At 45.1% G+C, this 20,950-nt stretch overlaps 1 protein-coding gene across 6 annotated transcripts in view; it reads left to right on the plus strand.

Annotated features, from left to right (window-relative positions):
- SGK2 (serum/glucocorticoid regulated kinase 2) overlaps window positions 1-20,950 on the plus strand; it is a 448,429-nt gene that overhangs the window by 377,897 nt on the left and 49,582 nt on the right. For all 6 annotated transcript variants that reach the window (XM_078652126.1, XM_078652129.1, XM_078652128.1 and 3 more), the window contains one exon: window positions 6,891-6,980. In XM_078652126.1, coding sequence (XP_078508252.1) covers window positions 6,891-6,980 — 90 coding nt within the window. The remainder of the gene's footprint in view (window positions 1-6,890; window positions 6,981-20,950) is intronic.

Raw genomic sequence — 20,950 nt, forward strand, 5'->3', positions numbered from 1 at the left:
TCTTGGGCTGAGGAAGACTCGCTATTAACTGGATACGGTCGGGTGTCAACTGCCTACCCCTCTTGGACAGTAAGTGGCCTAAGTAGATCACTTGCTGGATACAGAATTGAAGCTTCGAAGGGGACACCTTGTGCCCCATCTCGGCTAGGAAATACAGAACTGTAAGTGATGCTCGCTCGCAAGCACGTTCAGAACGGGCTGTGATCAGTAGATCATCGACATACTGGAGCAGGGCAGTGTCAGTTGTCATGTGAATATTGTCTAGTTGTCTCTTAAGTGCTTGACTGTAAATACTAGGACTTTCTGTGAAACCTTGAGGAGCTCGTGTGAATTTATAGCTCCTTCCATTTAAACAGAATCCGAAAAGGTACTGGCTGTCTGGATGAATGGGGACACTGAAAAATGCGTTTTTGAGGTCTATGACTGTGAAAAATGTAGCCTCAGAATCAATGGCTGTCAATAGGGAAGAAATATCTGGGACAACTGGGTACTGGGGAATGATACATTTATTGAGTTCTCGAAGGTCAATCACTAATCGATATACTGGGGGTGCATTTGGATCAGTACGTTTCATGACTGGAATGATAGGAGAATTACATACATTGGAGTCAGTTTCTACAACCACTCCTTGAGCAATGAGCTCGTCAATAATTTTGGATAAGGCTGCTACAGCCTCAGGTGGCAATCTGTACTGTCTAATTCGTGGTAACACTACACCTGGTTTGAGAGTCACACGATGGGGTGTGATTTGCATAAAACCAACATCAGTTGGACCTTGTGCCCATAGATGCTGCGGAACATTAGACAATCTCGGATCAAAATCTCGTAAAACATAGTGACCCTTGAAGTCACGTAAAAACAAACGTATTCCCTCTGGGGAACAACAAATAACTGCACCTAATTCTTTCAATGTCTTAATGCCTAACAAATTTTCTGGACATGACTTCGTGAGTAATAGATCAGTAGTTCGGGACAATGGACCAACTTCTAGAGTAACTGGCTTTGATATCTCGTTTACAATAGGCTTTCCTGAAAATCCAAGGGAAACATTTCTAGAGCCTGAGAGCGGAGCCCCTGGAACCTCGTCATGACTAATAGTCGTCCTACTTGCCCCTGTATCAATCAAGAACTTTCTGTCTTTCCCTAATACTTGACTGTGAACATAGGGACCCTCTTGATCTACAGGAATCTCGATGAGAGGCAAGCCTACCTCCCTCTCTAGGCTGTTTCATGAATACGCTTGATACTCTGGATACTCGGACTGTGCATACTGGTACATCTGCTGTGTAACATGCTGTGTTGCAGCTATAGGCTGCGGTGCTGGAACTGTCTGTTGTGCATTCTGTGGCTGAGAAGTCTGTGAAACCTGTTCTTGTCTAGGCGGACGTGGTCTTTCTTTAGTCTTACCAGTGGCTATGTTGTGTTTCAGAACTGCACACTCGTTTATAAAATGACCTGGCTGTTTACAATAATTGCATGTCCCTTTAACGGGAACTGCAGGATGACTGGTTTGATTCGGACCCCTCTTCTGACTGTCTTGAGGAACAGATTGTGCAACTAATACTTTCATTTTCGTGTCTTTCATACGTTTCCTTTCGTGTTCTTGCTCTTCCCTGATTCTATTCTGGTGATACTGGAGCATCTGGAGCATTTGGGACGGAGTATTAGCTTGCCAGGTACTCTCGACTTTCAAAACTCGATTTTTAACTTGTGGGCTTGAATTCTCGACTAGTTTAGTAACAAAAAGATGAGGGTATGACTCACTACTCGTCTTCAAACCACTGTTGATGCTAAAACATTTCTCGAATCTAGAATAGAAATCACTAGTATCTTCGTCTTGTTTCTGTTTACAGGCTGAGATTGCATCCCAGTCTTCCTTTTTAGTGGCTAATAATCTAGGCAAAACTTGTATTAACAGTTCAGGTAATTCTTTACATTTGTCTCCAAGACCGCTACCTGGTACTCGTATCTTCTCTTCAGCTTCTAGAGCTGTCCAATCGATCTTTTTCTCTCCCACCTCCCAATCCTTTTCCTTGAGTTTTTCGTATATGCCCGCAGGCAACAGGACCTTTAACATTTTAATAATATCTGGATACGTGTATTCTCCCATACGGAGCATGTCTTTTAATTCTCGGTGGAACCCTGCTGGATCTTTGTCGTGACAGGGAATTAATTTCTTCATCTCTAAGAGTTCCATCTTTGTAACTGGGGTGTAAACAAATACTCGTTGCATTTCACCACCCGTTGTCCTAACTGGGTGTACTTCTCGTAACGGATGCTGTCTATCTATGTAAAACGGTTTACTTTCTGGAGGTGAGACATGAACAAAATGTGGGTTCAGAAACGTTCTATATTTATGGCGCTGTTCTAGAATGACACTAATTAAATCGGTACCTAAACCTTTCCATCTATACTGGAGTAACTCGTTCAGGATATCATGTAACGGACCTGGATCAGAATGTTGACCCTCATACAGCGTAATGAGGTGCTGGATCATATACATACCCACCAGTCGCTGTTCGGCTGGGGGCAGTTTCAGAAACATTTGTGCCACTATTTCGTCTGGAAAAGTGGTAGAATCAGTAATCCATCGGACTGCTGATCGGGCTAGTTCTTGTTCATGCATGGTACTTAATTCACTATAACCGATTCGTGATTTCAGAATGTGATCGGTTGCTTGAAATACTTGTTCTAGAGAACCTTGTTCTGGTGCTGGAAGAGGAAAAAACTTTCTTGTGTTCTAGGCGTGAATGTCGGTCTGGAAATCTAGATTTACCTACATACGCTATTCTGGCGGTATTCTCGTCTTCCACCTCTTCAGTAGAAGAGTCATTTTCTTTCTCGCTTCCTAGAGCTTCTTTGCGTTGTTCGTGTAACCTTATTATTTCTTTACGTATTTTCTTGTACATACTCTCTATACTATTGAGTGTCTTGTGCTTACCCTCGGCTATATTATCACGCCACCTTGTCAGAACTTTCATTTCGGTCGGATCTTTAGTCGGGGAATCTTGTTCCCGTATTAAACAATTGATCAGAAACTTTAATAACATGAACTGGATCTCAGCTTTCCTGAGAGACATGACTTCACCAATACTTTCTGGATCTTGTCCTGTACGAATGAAACGATACATTCTGTCTAGATCTTCTTTCATATTTGGTAGGGTGTCCAAATACTCGGTCACCCGTCTTACACGTAATGAATATATAACCATACTATCATCACCTGGGACCGGATCATAACGGCATTCGGTAAGAGCTCGTCTGATATCTGCAACAGACTGATGTTTGGGCGTGCGCTGTAACGCACGTTCATGTAACTCGACTGACGTTACACGTTTGTGTGGCGGCGGGGTACCAGGAGGACCTCCTCCCGCGGCCCCTAAGCTGGAATTGTCGACTGATACTCTTCGTACTGGCAGAGTGACTGATGTGGCGGGAATTTGTACTACGGGCTGGACCGGGGGTACCGTAACAGGTGCTGTAACAGGTGCCCCGGTGACTGGAGGACCATGAATTACATTATTTACAGGAGCTGGTGGAACAGGATTTGCATATTCTGGGACTGTGTCGTCCAAATAGGACGAGAGAAAAATATCAGCTGCGGTCGGTTTGTGACGTAGCTTGGTCAGAACTAAAGGTGGCGGGAAATTACTGGATGCCTCCGGGGTTGCTTTTGGCAAGCCCTCGGCAAGAAGAGGATACATACCCTTAATAAGGGCATTCCTCTGTCTGTCTGACTGTTCGGTTTTAACTCGTTCACCTATTTCGATTAGTTCCCTTTCTTGGGCTCTTTCTGAGGATTCTCTACTTAATTCTGACTTTCTGATTTCTTTTTCGGTTCTTTTATGAGATTCTTTGCGCCATAACTCGATGGCATCTTTCTGTGACTGTCTGGCTTTCTTTTTCCATAATGCTTCTTCTACTCGCATGATGCACTCTGCATCCCATGTACCCGATACGGGCCATCTATATTCCTCTTCTAACTGTTTGGTGTACTCCACCCACAAATCTAGATACAATATGGCACTTATGCCATGCTTTTGATACATAAAATGACCTGGACTGTCCCTAGGCGGGACAGGAACTGCTTCTTCTAACAGACCTTTTCTAGTTTTTAACTGACGTAACTTGGAAAACAATGGCATGACTGGGCTGGAGTCTAGACACAATACAATACACAATGAACACGATAATTACTGAAGAAACACCACTTTCATACCACGACATTGAAATACATGAATGACATTTAGGATAACAGTTCGGACAAAATACTACCTGGAATACTGAAAACAGAATACATGAATTTCTCGAGAACAGAACGGGCTAGAACAGAAACTAGATGCACTGCTAAAACAGTACGAAACTTACCGGTCTCATAAAGAGACACGTCAGGACCCGCATCCACCTAAGTGGACACTTCGTGTTGGATCTGTGTACCCAAACCCACGGACCAGAGACAATGCAATTGACCCTGTCTAGATACTACCCCAGCAACGGTACTCACCGGGCAGCAAGAACGGAAGGCCTCGGACTGGACTGGACTGCTACGACGACGGACGGACTTCGGACTTCTGTTACGGGTGGGCCTCTGGATACCTCGGACCTTGGACTCTCGGCTTGGGCTCTGGTCGGGACTCGCCGCGTTCCTCCACCGCCTCGTCTGGATGCTGGACCGCAACCTCCGTCTCCTCCGTGGGCCTGAGGGATACTTGAAGCAGAAATATCTGCACGTGCACGGTATGGTTCCGTCACGGCTGCAGAGGATCAGGGGGCTGGCGTGGCTTCTCCGGCGCGTGGGGAAAGGGCAAGTCCCTATTCGGGCGCCATTATGTGGTAAATAAATAAATAATACCTCTATTTTTGACTGGATATATAATAACAGATAGCTCAATAAATAAGAGTCAAGATTCGAGGTAGCTGGAGTTGGCAGGTTTAATACAGCATAAAGGACAGGAACAGGACAACCTGCACGGGAATAGGATGGCAGCGCTGCACGGGGCAGGGACAAAGGAATGGTAACCTTTAATAACAGTGCACAAGTATATATACTTAAACAAAATACATGATGTTCAATACAATAGGCGTAGCAGTGGGCAGGGCCTGTAGCAGTCGCGAAAGATAAGGCAGAAAGTAGGTGTAACAAGAGGCGTGAACAGGGCGTATACATGGACATGTGATGTAAACGTAACAGAATATGTCATAAACGGGGCGGAAACATGGAGGGGGCTACCTAAGGAGCCGGGACCTCTAACCTAGTGGTGCGCGCAGGCTGGCAATGACGTGTTACTAGGGAGAAGCTGGGGGCTATGACTTCTGAGCTAGAAGGAGAGACGAAAGTCTGGAGAGTCAGAGCGACATGTACCTAAACACTATCTAGTATCTGATGTTTAGAGAACATGTTAATAGAATCTAAAAGTTATCAGGGCAAAGGCTAACAGACACTAAGACTGGTGCATGCATTATTCTACATGTAGTGTGTGTTGAGGAATATTAAATGACCATTAATACAGTATTTCTCTTACATGGAGACGTAAAGGCTAGACGATGACTGAAACTATTGATGCGATTCAGTAGCTTAGGAATGCAGGGAAGGAGAGCTGGACTGATAACTAGAATCATAACATACTCTTGGCAGACTGGCAGGCAGAGCCAGGCCGAGCCGAGCACTGTGAGGCAGGAAGTAAGTGAAGGGTCAGGGATACAGGTGGGGGCTGTATCGCTCCTCGGAGAGGGTTCAGGAGACAGGAGCTGAATCTGAGTCCGGGCCCTTTTGAGGCCTAGAAACGGGGATTTTTACAATGAAATAACGTGCACACTGAGAAACGTGGCAACGTAACTTTACATAGGCCTGATGCTCGTAGCTTTCACGAGAACTGGAAACTGGCATACTAGAGATGGACACAACTGTAATTGCGTCTTTAATCGATCATGGGGAATACATATGCATATTAATCATGCACATACAACATAACATGGGGAACACGTAGGGACACAGAACATGGCAAAATTTACTTTTCCACAATCTTACCACTACCCTCTTTTGTAATACTCTGTTTTCCTCCATTACCTTATTTGCTTGTGAAGCCAGCTTTCATGCAGATTATGCACAAATATTTCTGTTTTCCTTTGTATTCTTTTTGTTCATACTCTGCTAACACACATCTAACCGTTTGCATTTGGGACACTAGGGGGCGTTGTTTAAGAATTTATCTTTAGGAGACAGAAATTCTTTATCCATTTTCTCTTTATTCCCCAGCTTCAATTCCTATTCCTCACCTGATTTTTCATTTTCTTTTACAGCTCATGATCTTGTCTTTAACTTTAGGTCTCTAATTTTTCTGAACAAATGTTGTCAGTTGCCATGGTTTGTCTTGACCTTCAAATATTCAAAAAATCTGGTCTTTGCTTCCCTCTTTTCCATACCTCTTCGAACTTCAGGTCTTTCTGATCTTCTTCATTCATTTTTATCTCCCTAATTCACTGTTGTGCAGGTCAACATTATTCTAAATTGTAAATGTATTACTTTTTAGATCCTCTAATTTATTTCCCTGTGTCAACCACGTAGATCTCTACCGAAATGTTTTAACACCAGCTCTCCAATTTGCATCTTGCAAGTGCTCCTTCCTCCATGATTTCCTTTTTCTTTTATGGCACCCAAAATGTTGAAGGAGGATTCTGTTCATGTTGATGCATTTATTTCTAACCAGCTGTTTTGTTACTGTTTTACCCTATACCAAGGAAACAATACTATACAGGACCGAATTATGTATTTACCAAAACAATCTTATATTGACGGCTCAATGTTGACTTGCGTTCAGCTAGGACTCTGCGACTACAGGTGGTGATAAGTTCCTGGTTTAATCGGTTTTCTGTGACTTTTGTTTTTGTAGCTGGAGATTAAAAATCATGTGTTCTTCAGCCCGATAAACTGGGACGACCTATACCACAAGAGGATCATGCCTCCATTCAACCCCAATGTGGTGAGTGTTAAGCAGCTGGAGTTAACAAGTCTTTGTATACTGAGTTCTTGAGGGAAAGTGGGGAGTGAAGCCTCTGCAGGAGCTGCTAATTTTGTAGCCACCGAATCTCAGCAGCTTAAACACAATCATCATGGAGTGAAGTAAGTCATTGTAGAAGAGATTAGCATTAATTATCATACTTTTATTGTCTCTACACTCAGCTGAACACAAAAAAAGAACCCAAGCCTCCTGGTGTGTGTTGTCAGTCAGTCAATCAAACAATCTTAATTCGGTTAAAAATAAAGATGAATACTCAAACCTACATAAAATTACATTTAAATTGTTACTGCTAAAAATGTACATATAAAAATGAATATACAGTGTGCTTCACAAAGACAGTCCATCACTTAAGCAAAGCGTTTCAAACAGAACCAGGGCAACAAGATTCCAGATTGTGGAGTAAAATATATAGATTTAAAAAGAAAATGAAAATTGTGAGTATGTTGTTGGCAGCACATCATAAAGTGCCTAGTGCTTAACAGGAAAAATGTATCACATAAGCAAAAGGTCTCAGACGAAGGATGGGTACAAAAATCAATGATGTGGCTTAAATAAAAAGTATAAAAGGAAAGTTTTCCAGACGTCCGCTGACAGCAAGTCATGATTATCTCCTATTAAGTTGTCAATCGTCCACGACATGGTCTTCATTCATCAACTTTAGATGAAGCACAATGCAGACAATCGAGATCGGTTCACATTAGCACAGCTTTGTGTCATTTGCTCACCATGTTTCTCAGCCTTACTGCAGCTAACACAAATGTATAAACTATTATACAAAGCAAACACAAGGAGATGATGGATGGAGTGCTGAAACTTTTCAGACACTCACCCCCAGTCACAGATCTATCATCAATCTTTAGCTCACTTCGCCACCCCAGTTCAGACCCAGACCTATTCAAATCACAGTCCAGCCAGACCTGCCAAGCCAGGTTTCCCTGGACCGGAAACCAGCATCCTGGGACCAGTTTCAGAGTAAAACCCCTCATCCCCACGCTAGCTTGAATCCAGTGGCAAAGTGAGCAAGGGACCCACGTCTGAGCATACTCTGCCAATTTAAAGTGAAATAAGCATACACAAGGAGATGATTTACAGAGCGCTGAAACTTTTCAGACACTCACCCCCAGTCACAGATCTGGGTTGAATCCATTATCATTCTTAAGCTCACTTCGCCACCCCAGTTCAAACCCAGCCATATGCAAATCAGTCTTGACCCTGTGCCTCATGGGAACCGTCCAGCCCGAACTGCCAAGCCAGAGCTTGTGTTTGCTTTAAACCATTATACATATAAATTCAGATTAGATTAATTGTAGATACAGCAGAGCATGTCTGCATTCCCTATGTTGAGAGACCTCGGTTAAAGGAACTAAACCATTTCAATAAACTATTTAAAGATTATAAAACCAGAAGAAATGTAGCATTGATTGAGCACATTCTGAATCACAAAAACACAGTGCAGGGTCTTATTCTCTGTGCAAATCTCTAAGCTAGGAAACCAGAAAATGGGCTGTATTGAAGCGAAACCTAGCCATAATAAAACATGATTCTGGGATTAGGTATAAAACAGAAATATGGCTCCATAGAAATTGTAGTTGATAAAAGTTGATAAAAGTTGATATCTAGCCATCCACCTCTTACTACATTCTAGATTAGGTTCCTTTTTTCCTTCTCAATTTAGCTACAAATTCTGATGTAACGACTGATATTCTGGAATGTATAAATGCGTCTGTGAAGGCAAAGTTCAGACTGCCCCAGTAATGCAAATTGCTCCTTAATCTAAGTCAGCCCAGGGTTATAGAATACATTTTCCTGCCACAACAATCTAAGATCAAAAGTAGATGAAGATTGGTTTCCCTCTTTGACCACGCAGAGAGCCATAACATTAGGTAGGATAACTTTATATAGTACTCCTAATACAGGACCCCCATTGCAGAATAGCATACATACATCAGAGACAGACAAACTTTCAGGGAGTAATTTTCTCTAACCTGTATGGGAGTTTAATCACAAGTTCCCTATATGCCGGCACCATACGTGGGCTCAGAAATAAACCTGGCTTTATACATATTAATCATCACGTCCAGGGGTTTAGAGCCCAATTTTGCAGAACACCTAAAAATCAAGCTGAGACTTCATTACTTTCAGGAAATGGGCCCAAGTGCCTTCATTATCAAATGGTACCCTCAAATAAGTTAAGGGCAAGGCACATAAGAATCTTGTCTCTTTGACAATATGCGTTTTCGGCCTACTGTTCAACTGACCACAGACCATAGTATGATGTGTTGGTTGTTGATATGTTTAATCTGAACTGCCTATAATCCTCCTCTTTAGTTGGTTCAAAGGGCTAGGTGTTTCCCTCGATCTGTTTTTCCTTATGCAATAGTTTTCTTTCCCTTCTGCATTTTCTCTGTTGTTTGGCTCTAGGTTTTTATACTGTTTTTGCCAGTATTCCTCTCTTGCCTCCCAGTGGTGCCCCAGTCTGTACTTTGCTATTTGATTTCTAGACACCTCCCCAAAAATGGTGGCCTCAGGAACCTTTTAGATTAAGGGTATTTCCATTGCCTCCCATCCACATCCTGAGTTAGGGTATCTGCAGGAAATGGTGCACTGTCATTATGCATTACTTCATATTTTGGTTGCATCAGTTTTGTCTCATAGGGTCCTGGAGAATGCTGGGCTTTTCCTTAACAGGGCATTTTTTCTGAAACTGCCTTTTTTGTTAGAATTTGACGCAAGAGTACTTATTTCCTCTTTATTTCTGCTCTAAACCCCAATTTCATAATTTGCTGAAAATTATGATTTAGCATTTTCTGTTTCATCCAGTTATTAGTTCTTCGTTCCCCTTGTAGGAAACTGGTGTTTTGTTACGGTAGTCCTCCCACATTTTCCCTGGTATTTGATGCACCTTTGACTGGAGCACACTGGGTTGCTGTTAAGCAGGTCTCCAGTGCCAATGTCATTTACCCAAAACAAGGTAGCTAGTCAATTGAAGTTGTACGTCGGACGGTGTGGCTCGCTTATCAAGGCGATGCGGATTGGATGTGAATTACTGACGATTAGAGGTACCATCCTATGGACATGGCTTTGGTGCATTCAATCTTATTGTTATGCTGTATGGATCTTATTATTTGACCTTGCTTTTCTTGATCAACATTGATATTATCAGACTAGGATTCTAAGCGACGACTGCAGCGATAAGTTAGGTAAACACTTAGAGGCCTGAAGAAGTTCTCCTGGCAGTTTGCCAATTGGAACGAAACGAGTTGGCTGCTTCTTTTTAGAGAAATTTGTAATTTGAGCTGATAATAAAGGATTATAAAAAACTTTAAAGAGACTAAACTGCTTTCTGTTCACGTGCACTGCTCTTTGTAAAGCTAATCAATTGATCCCCAAATGACCAGGCCTTTAGCACCTCTATAAGTTCCTAGTAAGCAGTACCCCTTTTATCTAGAGCATTGGTACTAAAGAGGGTCCCTAAGATCTGCAGCATATCTTGGGCCACTCTAAGGGACCCAGCACCAAGCTCATGCAGACCGCCACAGCAGGCTGTGTGACAAGGTGCTCTAAAAAGTGAGAACAAGAAATGGTACCCACCCTGTGTGCCAGGTCCCCTAACACTGCATGTAATATCTGTGAGTCACCCATACAGCAGGCCTTAGAGCCCTAATACAGGGTGCATTGTATTACATGTGAGGATATATCTGCATGGGCAGATATGCTACTGTGTTGGCCAGTTCAATTATTGACCGTACAAGTGAACAGGGATGCCATCTTAAGGTATGTATTGGGTCCTGGTCAAAACACGCTTCCTAGCTACATAAGGGCTTCAATGAAACCTATAGTGTTTGGTCTCAAACACCTTGTATTAATAGTCCCACACTGATTCCAGTGATGTATTTATTAATACATGCACCCAGAGATTACCTTAGAGGTACCCCTAAAAACTTACCGACTTCAGACGTGTTTCTGATCCCCTGGAGGTGAGAGCCCATGCTCTTGGAGGTTGGAAACAATAAGTGCTCTGGCGGGAGGTGTTATCACCTCCTTCAGGCTGTATGACTACTAATCAGCAGCATATCAAGGCAGGAGGCCTCAAAGGCCTCCACTGCCTCTGATAATGCAACCCTTGCTTCCAACAGACGGAAATGCCACCCCCTACCCAGGGCCCATTCAGCACCAGGAAGGTGGGAAAATTGGCTAGTCAGGAGGTATGTTCACCCTCAGTCTAGTACCACCCTAAGGTGGGTTACATGAAGTAAGCACGACTAGGAAAATTCAACCATCTTGGTTTTTGATGGAATTATGTCCTCTCGGTCAGGGTTATGCCCCCTTCCCACAAGAAGTGGTCATATAGAGGGTGTAGTCACCCTAAATGTAGGTAGCCCAATCGTTACTACCGGACACTCCCTGTAATGCCCATAAATACAGTATTTAGGTAGCACCCCTGATGCCAGGACTTAAGATTCGCGGACACAAAGGAGTGGATGAAGATGATTGCTGACAAGAGAACACAGGAGATACATGCGGACTTGGTACCAAGTCTGCCTGCTGCACCCTACCCTCGATGAAAAACGGACTTGTCCTGCCACTGTATAGACTCCAAGAAACCCAAAGGGCTGTCAGTGCTTCACAAATCACCAGAGAACTCCCTTGGAGTATAAGAGCTACTCCCCTGTGGCCGCAGACACCAAAGAAACAAGGCCTGGTTCACCATCCTGCCACTTACTGGGACTACCTATGCTGCAGCCACCCAGGAAGAGGTCGCCATGCTCCCACAGGTCAGATCCATCCTCCCTCCAAGTGTGGGGACAATAGGAGCTACACAGTACCAATACATGAGGGCCCGGACCCCTTCAAACACCCAAGGCTTGTTGTGTCCAGACCAGACACCAACATCGAGAAGGACCGACCTGTATGTTGAGGGACTTCAGGGACGGTGAGGCCCACATAGAGAGTGGGCCAGCTGTCCTGTTTGCCCCTTTTCTGCAGAACCAAGACACAGTGCGACCCCGACCGCAGCTACCTTACTATACACAAACTACCTTTGCACCCACAGCCCGAGTCCAAGGGAGGTGATGGTACCAATGGGGTCCTGTGACCCTCAAAGGCTGCTCCAACCCTTGGGTTTACCCAGACTGGATTCCAAGTCGTCACCTGCAGCCTCTTTGTGCAGGGCCACTCAACCTCGAGTGCCTCCCGCAGCTGGAACCAGATGCCTAAAGGCCCACTGCACCCGAGCCCCACAGCCTTAGGAAAAGTGGACCAATGGTGTCCCTAAGTGTTGAGCATCTCAAGGACTTAGCCCCCCTGTGGGTTCACCTGGACTGGCCCACAAGTCCCAGCTTGCAGCCTCTTCTCAACAGGACCGTTCTCCATAGAAGTGAATGGGGCACTTGACACTGAAACACACCTCTGCACCTGGCTGCCCCAGTGCTGCCCAGGGTGGCCTGTTGGTGTTGCTTTGGACCTTGCCCGATAGTCACCTTAAGTCCAGGAGAAGGGTCCAGTAATTCGCTGACAAGTGCCCAAATGCAGTATAGGTTTTTCCCTCATAGGATAACATTACCGCTCCAGAAATTGCACTAAGTGTGAACTTTTGAAACTTGTAAAAATTCCTAACTTGAAAAGTTCTTACCTGATTCCGATGATCTTGATATCTAAATTCATATAAAGATGTGTGCTATTTTTATACATTGGTGTCAGATTTCTTTGTGTGTGTTGTCTCTACTGCCTTTGTGTGTGTGTGTGTGTGTAATAAATATTTAGGACTACCCTCTGATAAGCCTAACTGCTCATCCACACTACCACAAAAGAGGGTATTTGGGTTATCATTTGTGCCTCAGTAAACGAATTGGGGTTTACCTGGACTCTTTTACACAGTGTGCTTCGTTTTGGTCCACTATATAAAGAGCCAGCTTCCTACAACCCTTGCATAACTTTATTAGACTTAGGGCACTCAGAAAGCCTTGAGTAGGTATGCGGACACGTGTGTTTATTCCACGAGTAATTAATTCATCAAGTTACGAGACCTGCATTAGGGAAGGTGATTTGTGTGTCGTCCATTACCTAGATTGTATAAATATTCAATTTTATCTGGTGCCTGTATAGTTATGTCATAGTTGTATATACTGCCTTAGAGTCTGGATTGTAGAATGTATTGTGCAGCTACATTGCATTTTAATGGTCGTGAAGCTTCCAACTGTTATATTTTAGTTTGGCATTCCCGCATCTCTGAGTCAGGGTGTCAATTTGTTGATACCTTTCACAAATCTAATGCTTCCTAAAAACTAACTTCAATTTAAAGCATCAGCCACCCTTGATCTAGGGTGACAAACTGTCCATGATTTTCACGGACTGTTCATGAATTAACTCTAATGTCCATTGTCAATGATGATTTCAACGGTCGGCATTGTCTGTAATTTTAGCCTTTGTGCTAAAAGACCTATGTTTCAGTTTGAATTCCTCCTCTGAAGAGGAAACTAAAATTTTGGAGTGATTCCGAGGGAGGGGCAGACATATTAGCAAGCCTTTTCGCCAGGATGCCTGCTGCCTGAAAATAAAAATAGATCTATGCAGTTGGTTAATCTGTAAATGTAAAGGCTGTTTGGGAACCAGTAGAGGTGGCGTTAATTGATGGAGACACTTTAAGCTTCCTGAAGACAAAGATCTATTCTTCTTGAGAGGTAGGGGGCGGGGCGTTCAAGCTGGATTGTGGAGTGGGTGCTTTTAATAGACAGTTGTAAAACTGTTTGTACTCTGTGCAATCTCCATATTACTGAAATGTTCACTTTGAAAACAATTTTTTTTGGTATTAACCTAAATTTGGCCCACATTTTGTGGCAGCCTATCCTATATTGTGTATAAATCAAATTTAAAATGACTTACACATTCACAGTGCTTTCTGTGACGGGGATAAATGCCATGGGGGTAAATCGGGAATGCCTGCTTGCTGGAACGCAACATTCAGAGCAGATCTGTTGAGAACGTCTTTGTAATCATGCATACATGCAAATGGGTAAGTGGAATGGTGCACCCGGAAAATTGTGGTCCACAAGTTCTCAATTTTATTCCAAAACATTTTTATTCTTCCTTTGATTAATAAAAACATTTTTCCATACATAGCAACGTCCATCCAACGCGTTTCATTCAAAAAAGTTTTTGAATTTCATCAGGGCTGTGGACCATGCATCAAAAAACATAAATAAGAAATCCAATATAAACGAACTAAAAACACAAACAGTACCACATTGTATAACTGTTATATCCTACTGATGTCAATTCAGTGCCATTCTCCCACCAGTGGAATGTTGATGTGGTCATGACGTCAGAATGTTGGTGGAACTGTGAGAGGAGCCACAGTTGGCTGGGCTGAGCAGCATGCTGGCTGCTCCTGGTGGGGTCTCCCTATGGTCTTGTTCCTGTCTACTTATCATCTTGTAACTAACCTGGAATAAACTATCTCTGAACTACATCATCACTTGTGGATCTGATCATTACAATAACAAACCAAAAAAAATTGCACAATTAAAGACAGAGGTGCACTATGACATAACATACATTAATGTATACTGAGACATCAGTACATGGTAATGACAATCAGTCAGTAAATTACGACCTATCCATAAATATATAATATAACATCAAAACATGAGGGCATGGCCAAAACACAGAAGATGGTGGACAAGTGATTAACCGCTCTGCTCCGGCCCACCACTAATCCTGTTGTACGGATTTGCAAGGGGGTGGTGCCAGTGGGCCTGGATGTTCAACTTGCTGGCCGAGGGGCCTCAGTGCTACGACGGAGGGCTAACAAAAGCTCCAGAGGAAGACAGCATGGACAGCCAGAGCAAAGGCCGGGTAAGGCGAAGCTGCAGGCTGGAGACCAGCTCTGACCTCCCCGTGGTGGGTGATCCGGCAGCAAGACCTGACTGGGAGATGGAGACTCAGGGGATGCTCCTTCGGTTTGCCTGACTCGCTGTCCTGGGGCAGACAGGCAGACACCCTCACAGAAGGCGCACTCAGAAGCCCAGCTGCGATCGGACAGCTCCCCGCTCTGACATACGGAGGTTGTTGCGGCAAGGGCCTACGCAGTAAATGCTGCCGTGGAACCGGTGACTCACTGAGAGACTGGCGGCTGCCAGGATGCTTCTTAAGAAGGAGACTGTCGTGGGAGAGAACTGGAGTGCCGGTGACCTTTGAGACCAGATGGGGAGGGAACACAGGCCTGGCTTGACGGCCCAAGTGAAGCGGGTCCTGGTGAGGCACTGTGGACCGGGGACATCCTCGGAGCAGTACTAGGGACCTCACCGTGATCGGAGATGGCTGCCAAAAGAGAAGACCCCAAGGACAGCACCTGCCCCTGACCGGGGTAGAACAGAGAGTGCCCCATACGCCCCAGTGGAACTGTGGGGGTGAAGGTAGGAAAACACAACACTGCCCTTAAAGCCTGACAGCAGAGACAGTGGAGGCCGGGGTGATACGGACCTCCTACCTATACAGTGGAATTCAAGATTGAGGCAGCGAAAGGAAAACCGCGCGCTATTGGGGCGGAAGCTACCTGGAGACCACAGTTGAGCGGTGAGGATTGAGACGCAGACTGAGCTTAGGCTGCCACGGAAGCCTGGGGTGAGTTCAACTTATGAGCTGAGGAGAAAGCATGCCTGTGCCCGCGTAGATTAGACGGGGACCAGGCTAGGTGGTGGTGAGTGAAAGTGGCACAGAGATGAGACCCCGGGCCTTATATTAGAAGAATGCCGAGATGCAACCACTGTCGGAAGACCCGGGAATGACAACGTCAGAACATTTATATGGGCACCACAGTGGTTAAGGTTGTCATGAGTGCTGAGATTAATTCTGTACTGACGTGTTGAGAAAAACATCACACGCAGTGTGCACCACGGATAGATGGGAGCGGTGTTACATGGTTGCCTGGTTAGTGCCCTGAGAAGATAGCAGTGTCTGGGTATTAGAAATAGTGGTCTCTAGTTGGAAGAGGTAGGTACCTTTGTCCAAATAGAGACCCTTGCTTCTAGTCAGGGTAAGGGGGTTACACTTCTAAAATAACCCCTGCTTACCCCCTTGTTAGCTTGGCACGAGCAGACAGGCTTATCTCAGAGTCAATGTGTAAAGCATTTGTGAACACATACAGTAATATAGTCAAAACACTACAAATGGACACCACACCAGTATAGAAAAATAAGTAATCTTTATCTAAATCAAAACAAGACTGAACAACAAAAATCCCCAATACAGTAATACAAATATGACTTTCAGATGGTTGAAATAGTTCAGTTCAAAGCAAATTGCAGATTCAACACTTTTCTCACAAAGTACCTTGGATGTGTCCCGCAAACAAAGAAAACTGGCTGCAGGCAACGTGATGCATCGGTTCCTTACACTCAAAGAAGGTGATGCGTTGGTTCCTTGCTCTGGGGGAGGTGATGTGTTGTTTCCTTACTGCTATACAGGGGAGGTGATACATCGGTTCCTTATCGAAGAGAAGGTGATGTGTTGGTTTCTTACTGCGTGGGGAGGTGATGCATCAGTTTCTTACTGTGTCCCCCAATGATGCGACAAAATTGGTGCTTCAATGCGATGCTACAATCCGGAACGATGTGTGAATTCTTGCAGCCGCACAGCAGACCTTGCGTCAAAATCAGTGCAGTGATCTCTGACTTCGGAGTCTGTCCACTTGATGCAGCGAATTCTCGAGCCACGGCAGGCGCTGCGACGATTTCTTTGTTGATGCATCGGAAACTGTTGCGGATGCATCTTGCTACTCGAAGTTGCGTTACTTTTCCCAGCTCCCAGCGACACAAAGCCCCCAGAGGTCCAAAAACAAAAGCAGGCACCTCTTAGCTGGTCAGAACTCCCAGCAAGTAAGTTCAGGGGAGCTGGTGGTGAAGTCTTTGTGTCCCTGAGACTTCAGAACAGGAGGAAAGCTCTATTCAAGCCTTTGGAGATCTTCCTCAAGCAGGGGACACAGCAAACAGCAAAGTCCTTTTCTCCTTTCCTTGGCAGCAAGTAGCCACTGCAGGCCAAACCCAGACAGCAAACAGCACAGGGGCAGTATTCCTCCTCAGCTTCTCCGGATCTTCTCCTTGGCAAAGGTTCCTCTTGATTCCCAGAAATTATCTGAAGTTCTGGGGTCTGGGCCACAATATTTATATCACAAAATCCTTTATTCTTTGCAGGCAGAGAAGCTCTGTGCTCAGTCCAAACCGGTTCTGTCCTCTCGGGTACCGCTTCCTGGCAGGAGGCGGAGACAGCATTGTCCTTGGCAGACCAGGCTTATTCAGGTGAAAGGAAATCTCCTCCCCCTACTCTAGATGCAACCCAGGTCTATTCAGCCCAGCCCTGACTCATCAAGCTCTCTGAAGCCCCTTCTCCTCCTCAGCCCCTGTCATCCAAAAGCCAGACATGCATACACAAACCTAGCAGAGACTCACTGGATGGCTAAGCAAGAAAATACCTACTCTCTAAAAGTGATATTTTCAAACACGGAATGTACAAAAATCACCCTCACTAAAAGATGCATTTTAGCATTCTGAGTTCAGGCATACTGAACTCTATTTTCCTACCTTGTTCCCAGGGGTAGTTATGTTTATAAGATGATATTAAAAACATTCCCCTTTCTATCACATGGGAACCGGTCGCCTTGCAATAGTGAAAAACAAAATTGGCAGTAATTCACTATCAGGACATGCCACACACACCAGGGCATATCCTACCTTTCACGTATATTGCATCCTGCCCACAGGGCTAGCTTGGGTGTACCTTAGGGGAGACTGACATATAAGAAAAGGGAAGGGTAGAGCCTGGCAAGTGGGTGCACTTGCCAAGTTGACATGGGAGTACCAGACTGCACTTCAGGCTCTGCAATGGCATGCCAAAATTACATTTACAAGCTGCTTATGTGGGTGGCACAATCATTGCTGCATGCCAACTAGCAGCATTTGATTTACAGGCCCTGGGTACATACGATGCACTGTACTAGGGACTAACTAGTAAATCAAATAGTGTAGGAAAGTGGCTCTATATATACTGTACCTAAGTAAGGTACAGTGTGTATAGAGTCCCCAGAGGTTTGGCAGAGGCTAAAGTTAGATATAACCTTACTCTCTAAAGTGGTAGCTTGGTCGAGCAGTAAGGCAGTATCAGAAGACAGAGTAAAGCATGTGTTGTACACACTGTCAGCAAATGGTCTCACACACACAAGAACTGAATTCTAGGCCAATTGTTTTGTATCAAAAGATATAGTAGTTTTATTTTAGAACCAACAAGGTATCAAAATATACTTTCTCAAGATGAGTTACTTTAGTTAAATACTTTTCAAATAGGCAATAGACTTTTTGAATGCAATAGTTGCAGTTTGTTGCAATAGGTAACACAATTTCAAGCACAATGCAACATTGAGCAAAATGGGAATTTCTAAGTGAATGCAATTAGTTACTTTGTAGATTACTTTTCTAGCCACAGGATTGGATCCTAGATTCAGTCCCGAGACATGAGCTATAAAAAGTTAAGAAAAAGCGTTTTGGTTACAGTAGTGATTTTTAAGGAATGTTATTGTATTTTAAAAGTTGAGTCGTAAAAACTTTTTCCGTTGAAATTACCAATGTTATCCTATGGAAGGAAATCCAATTTGCAGGTAAAGTATGTTCACGTTACTTTTGTAATCCAGTACTGGACTCCTAGGTTCAGCACAGAGACATCTATCTAAAACAGGTAAGTAATTACGTTTTGGTAGTTGGTACAATTTTTAAAGAATATTTGTAGTTTGCAAAAATCGACACTTAGAAGAAATTTCACAGAAAAATAGTCAATGGTTTCCTATAGAAAAAAATTCAGGTTACTTGTAAGTATGGTTAAAATTACTTTTCAGGGTTTGTGCTGGGCTAAAAGGTGCAAAAACAACAGGTGATGGACAGAATGCAGAACAATGTCATACATTCACCACAGTACAGAGATCTGGGCCTAAATCCATCGTTTTTTTGCTCACCATGCCATTCCAGTTTGAACCCAGCCATATGCAAATCAGTCTTGACCCTGTGCCCCATGGGAACAGTCCAGCCTGAACTGTCGAGACAGGTCCTCCCTGGACTGGAAACATGCATCCAAGGACCGGTTTCGGGCTTTCAGCCCTCATGAGCCTGGATAGCTTGATTCCGGTGGCATGGAGAGCACGGGACTCACGTCTGAGCATACCCGTCCCACTCGGGGTGACAAATGCAGGTGCAGCATTGAGGTCTCTCCTGATAATAGGTGAGTAAATCTGTATTTGTTGTTCGGCTGATTTTAGGTGAATATTTGGAAGTTCCAAAACTCCACACTTAGAAGAATTTCCAAGTGAAACCAGTCAATTAGCCTATGGAAGAAAAATGAGTTATCGGCTTTTAGGTAAGTACTCGACTGGCAGAGTTAAGGTACTGGGCATAGACTCAGGGGTCTCCCAGGGTCAGGTAGGTACAGTTGGTACACCGTCAGCGGCACAGGGGCAGCTGGGTGCAGAGGTAGTTAGGCCCAATGTTATCCAATGAGAGGCAAGGGACCGTCAGTTGGTGGCTGCTGGCTAGCAGGCCACGCGGCTGGGGGAGCTGGGCTCCTGGTCACTTGCTCAGGGCAAATGGGGAAGTAGGTTATGACCAAGATTGCACTGCCAGGGGCACTCAGGCGGCAGGGTGCTTTTGAGCCGTCGGGCGCTCAATGTTATTCAATGGAGATCTTGAAAAGGGGACAAAGGCTGCAGGCTCGGGGACGGAGGATCTTCTGGAGCGACCAGCACTTTGAGGGGTACGTTGGGATCTTAGAGGGTAGGTAGGCACCCCGGAGCGGGGCACAGGAGGCCGGGGAGTGCCGGGGTGTCTTTGGACATCGGGAAATCTTACTCTTGCTGGTTGCGGTTGGAGGGGTCCCTGGTTCTGAGTCTCCTGTGTCATCTGGGTCGTCAGGGAGGGTACTTGGGCACTGGATTCCAGATCAGAATCGCTGGGGGGACGTCCTCGGGGTCTTTGTCCACTCGGGCACAGGCCGGGCTCGGCGGGTGCAGAGCGGGCTGGAATCGTGGTTCCTGGCTGGCACCAGGGGTATTGCTGTTTGAGCAGAGCCACTGCTCATGGGAGTCCCAGTCTCTAAGAGGGTCAAGGCAGGCAGGTCCTCCAGCGTTCTTGAGGTTGCAGTCTGGCTGGGGCCAAGTCAGTTGGTGTCATCCTCTTGTCAGCAGCTGCACGGCAGGTCTTCTTGATCTTCTTTCTTGTTTCGAAATCGGGATCTGAGGAAGGGAGGTTCAGGGTGCCCCTAAATACTACATTTAGGGGGGTTACAGGTAGGGGAAGGGCAGGGACCAATAGGTCCCTGTCCTCGGGTGAGTACACCCCCTATCCTGCTCCTCTCCTGTGGGAGGGGGCAGGAGCCTATCTCTAATTGGGCAAGGCTCTCCATCCTCAAGATGGCCGGAGTCCAAAGTTGTGCTTCCCTTCGCCTCTCCCACCGGAGGGGTGGAGTTGGCACAGGCTGGCACACCCCCTTTGCTCACGTAGGTTTTCCCGCCAGTCTTCTCGCCAGAGGGGTTGAAGGCAGGACCGGTGGGGGCCAGTTGCTGAGTACAGCAAGTGGTCTGGAGAAGCTCACAAAGGCGGTATTCCTTTAAAGCTTCCCCCTGCCCATCCTGGGGGAGGAGGCCTAGCACCTTGCCCAGGATGTGCATTGTTGCAGGCCCAGGAGAGCGGGGCCTCTCCACCCAGGGGTCTAGCAACGTGTGTGCTGTGTGGCAGCCTAGGCAGCCTCTCAGACAGACGTGGATTGTAAGTTAGGTTTCAAGGGGCATCTCTAAGACGCCCTCTGTAGTGCATTTTACATTCAATCCCACACTGGCATCAGTGTGGGTTTAATGTGCTGAGAAGTTTGATATCAAACTTGTAAGTCTTCAGTGTAGC

This window comes from Lissotriton helveticus, chromosome 7, assembly GCF_964261635.1.
Source record: "Lissotriton helveticus chromosome 7, aLisHel1.1, whole genome shotgun sequence".
NCBI classification, from domain to species: Eukaryota; Metazoa; Chordata; class Amphibia; order Caudata; family Salamandridae; genus Lissotriton; species Lissotriton helveticus.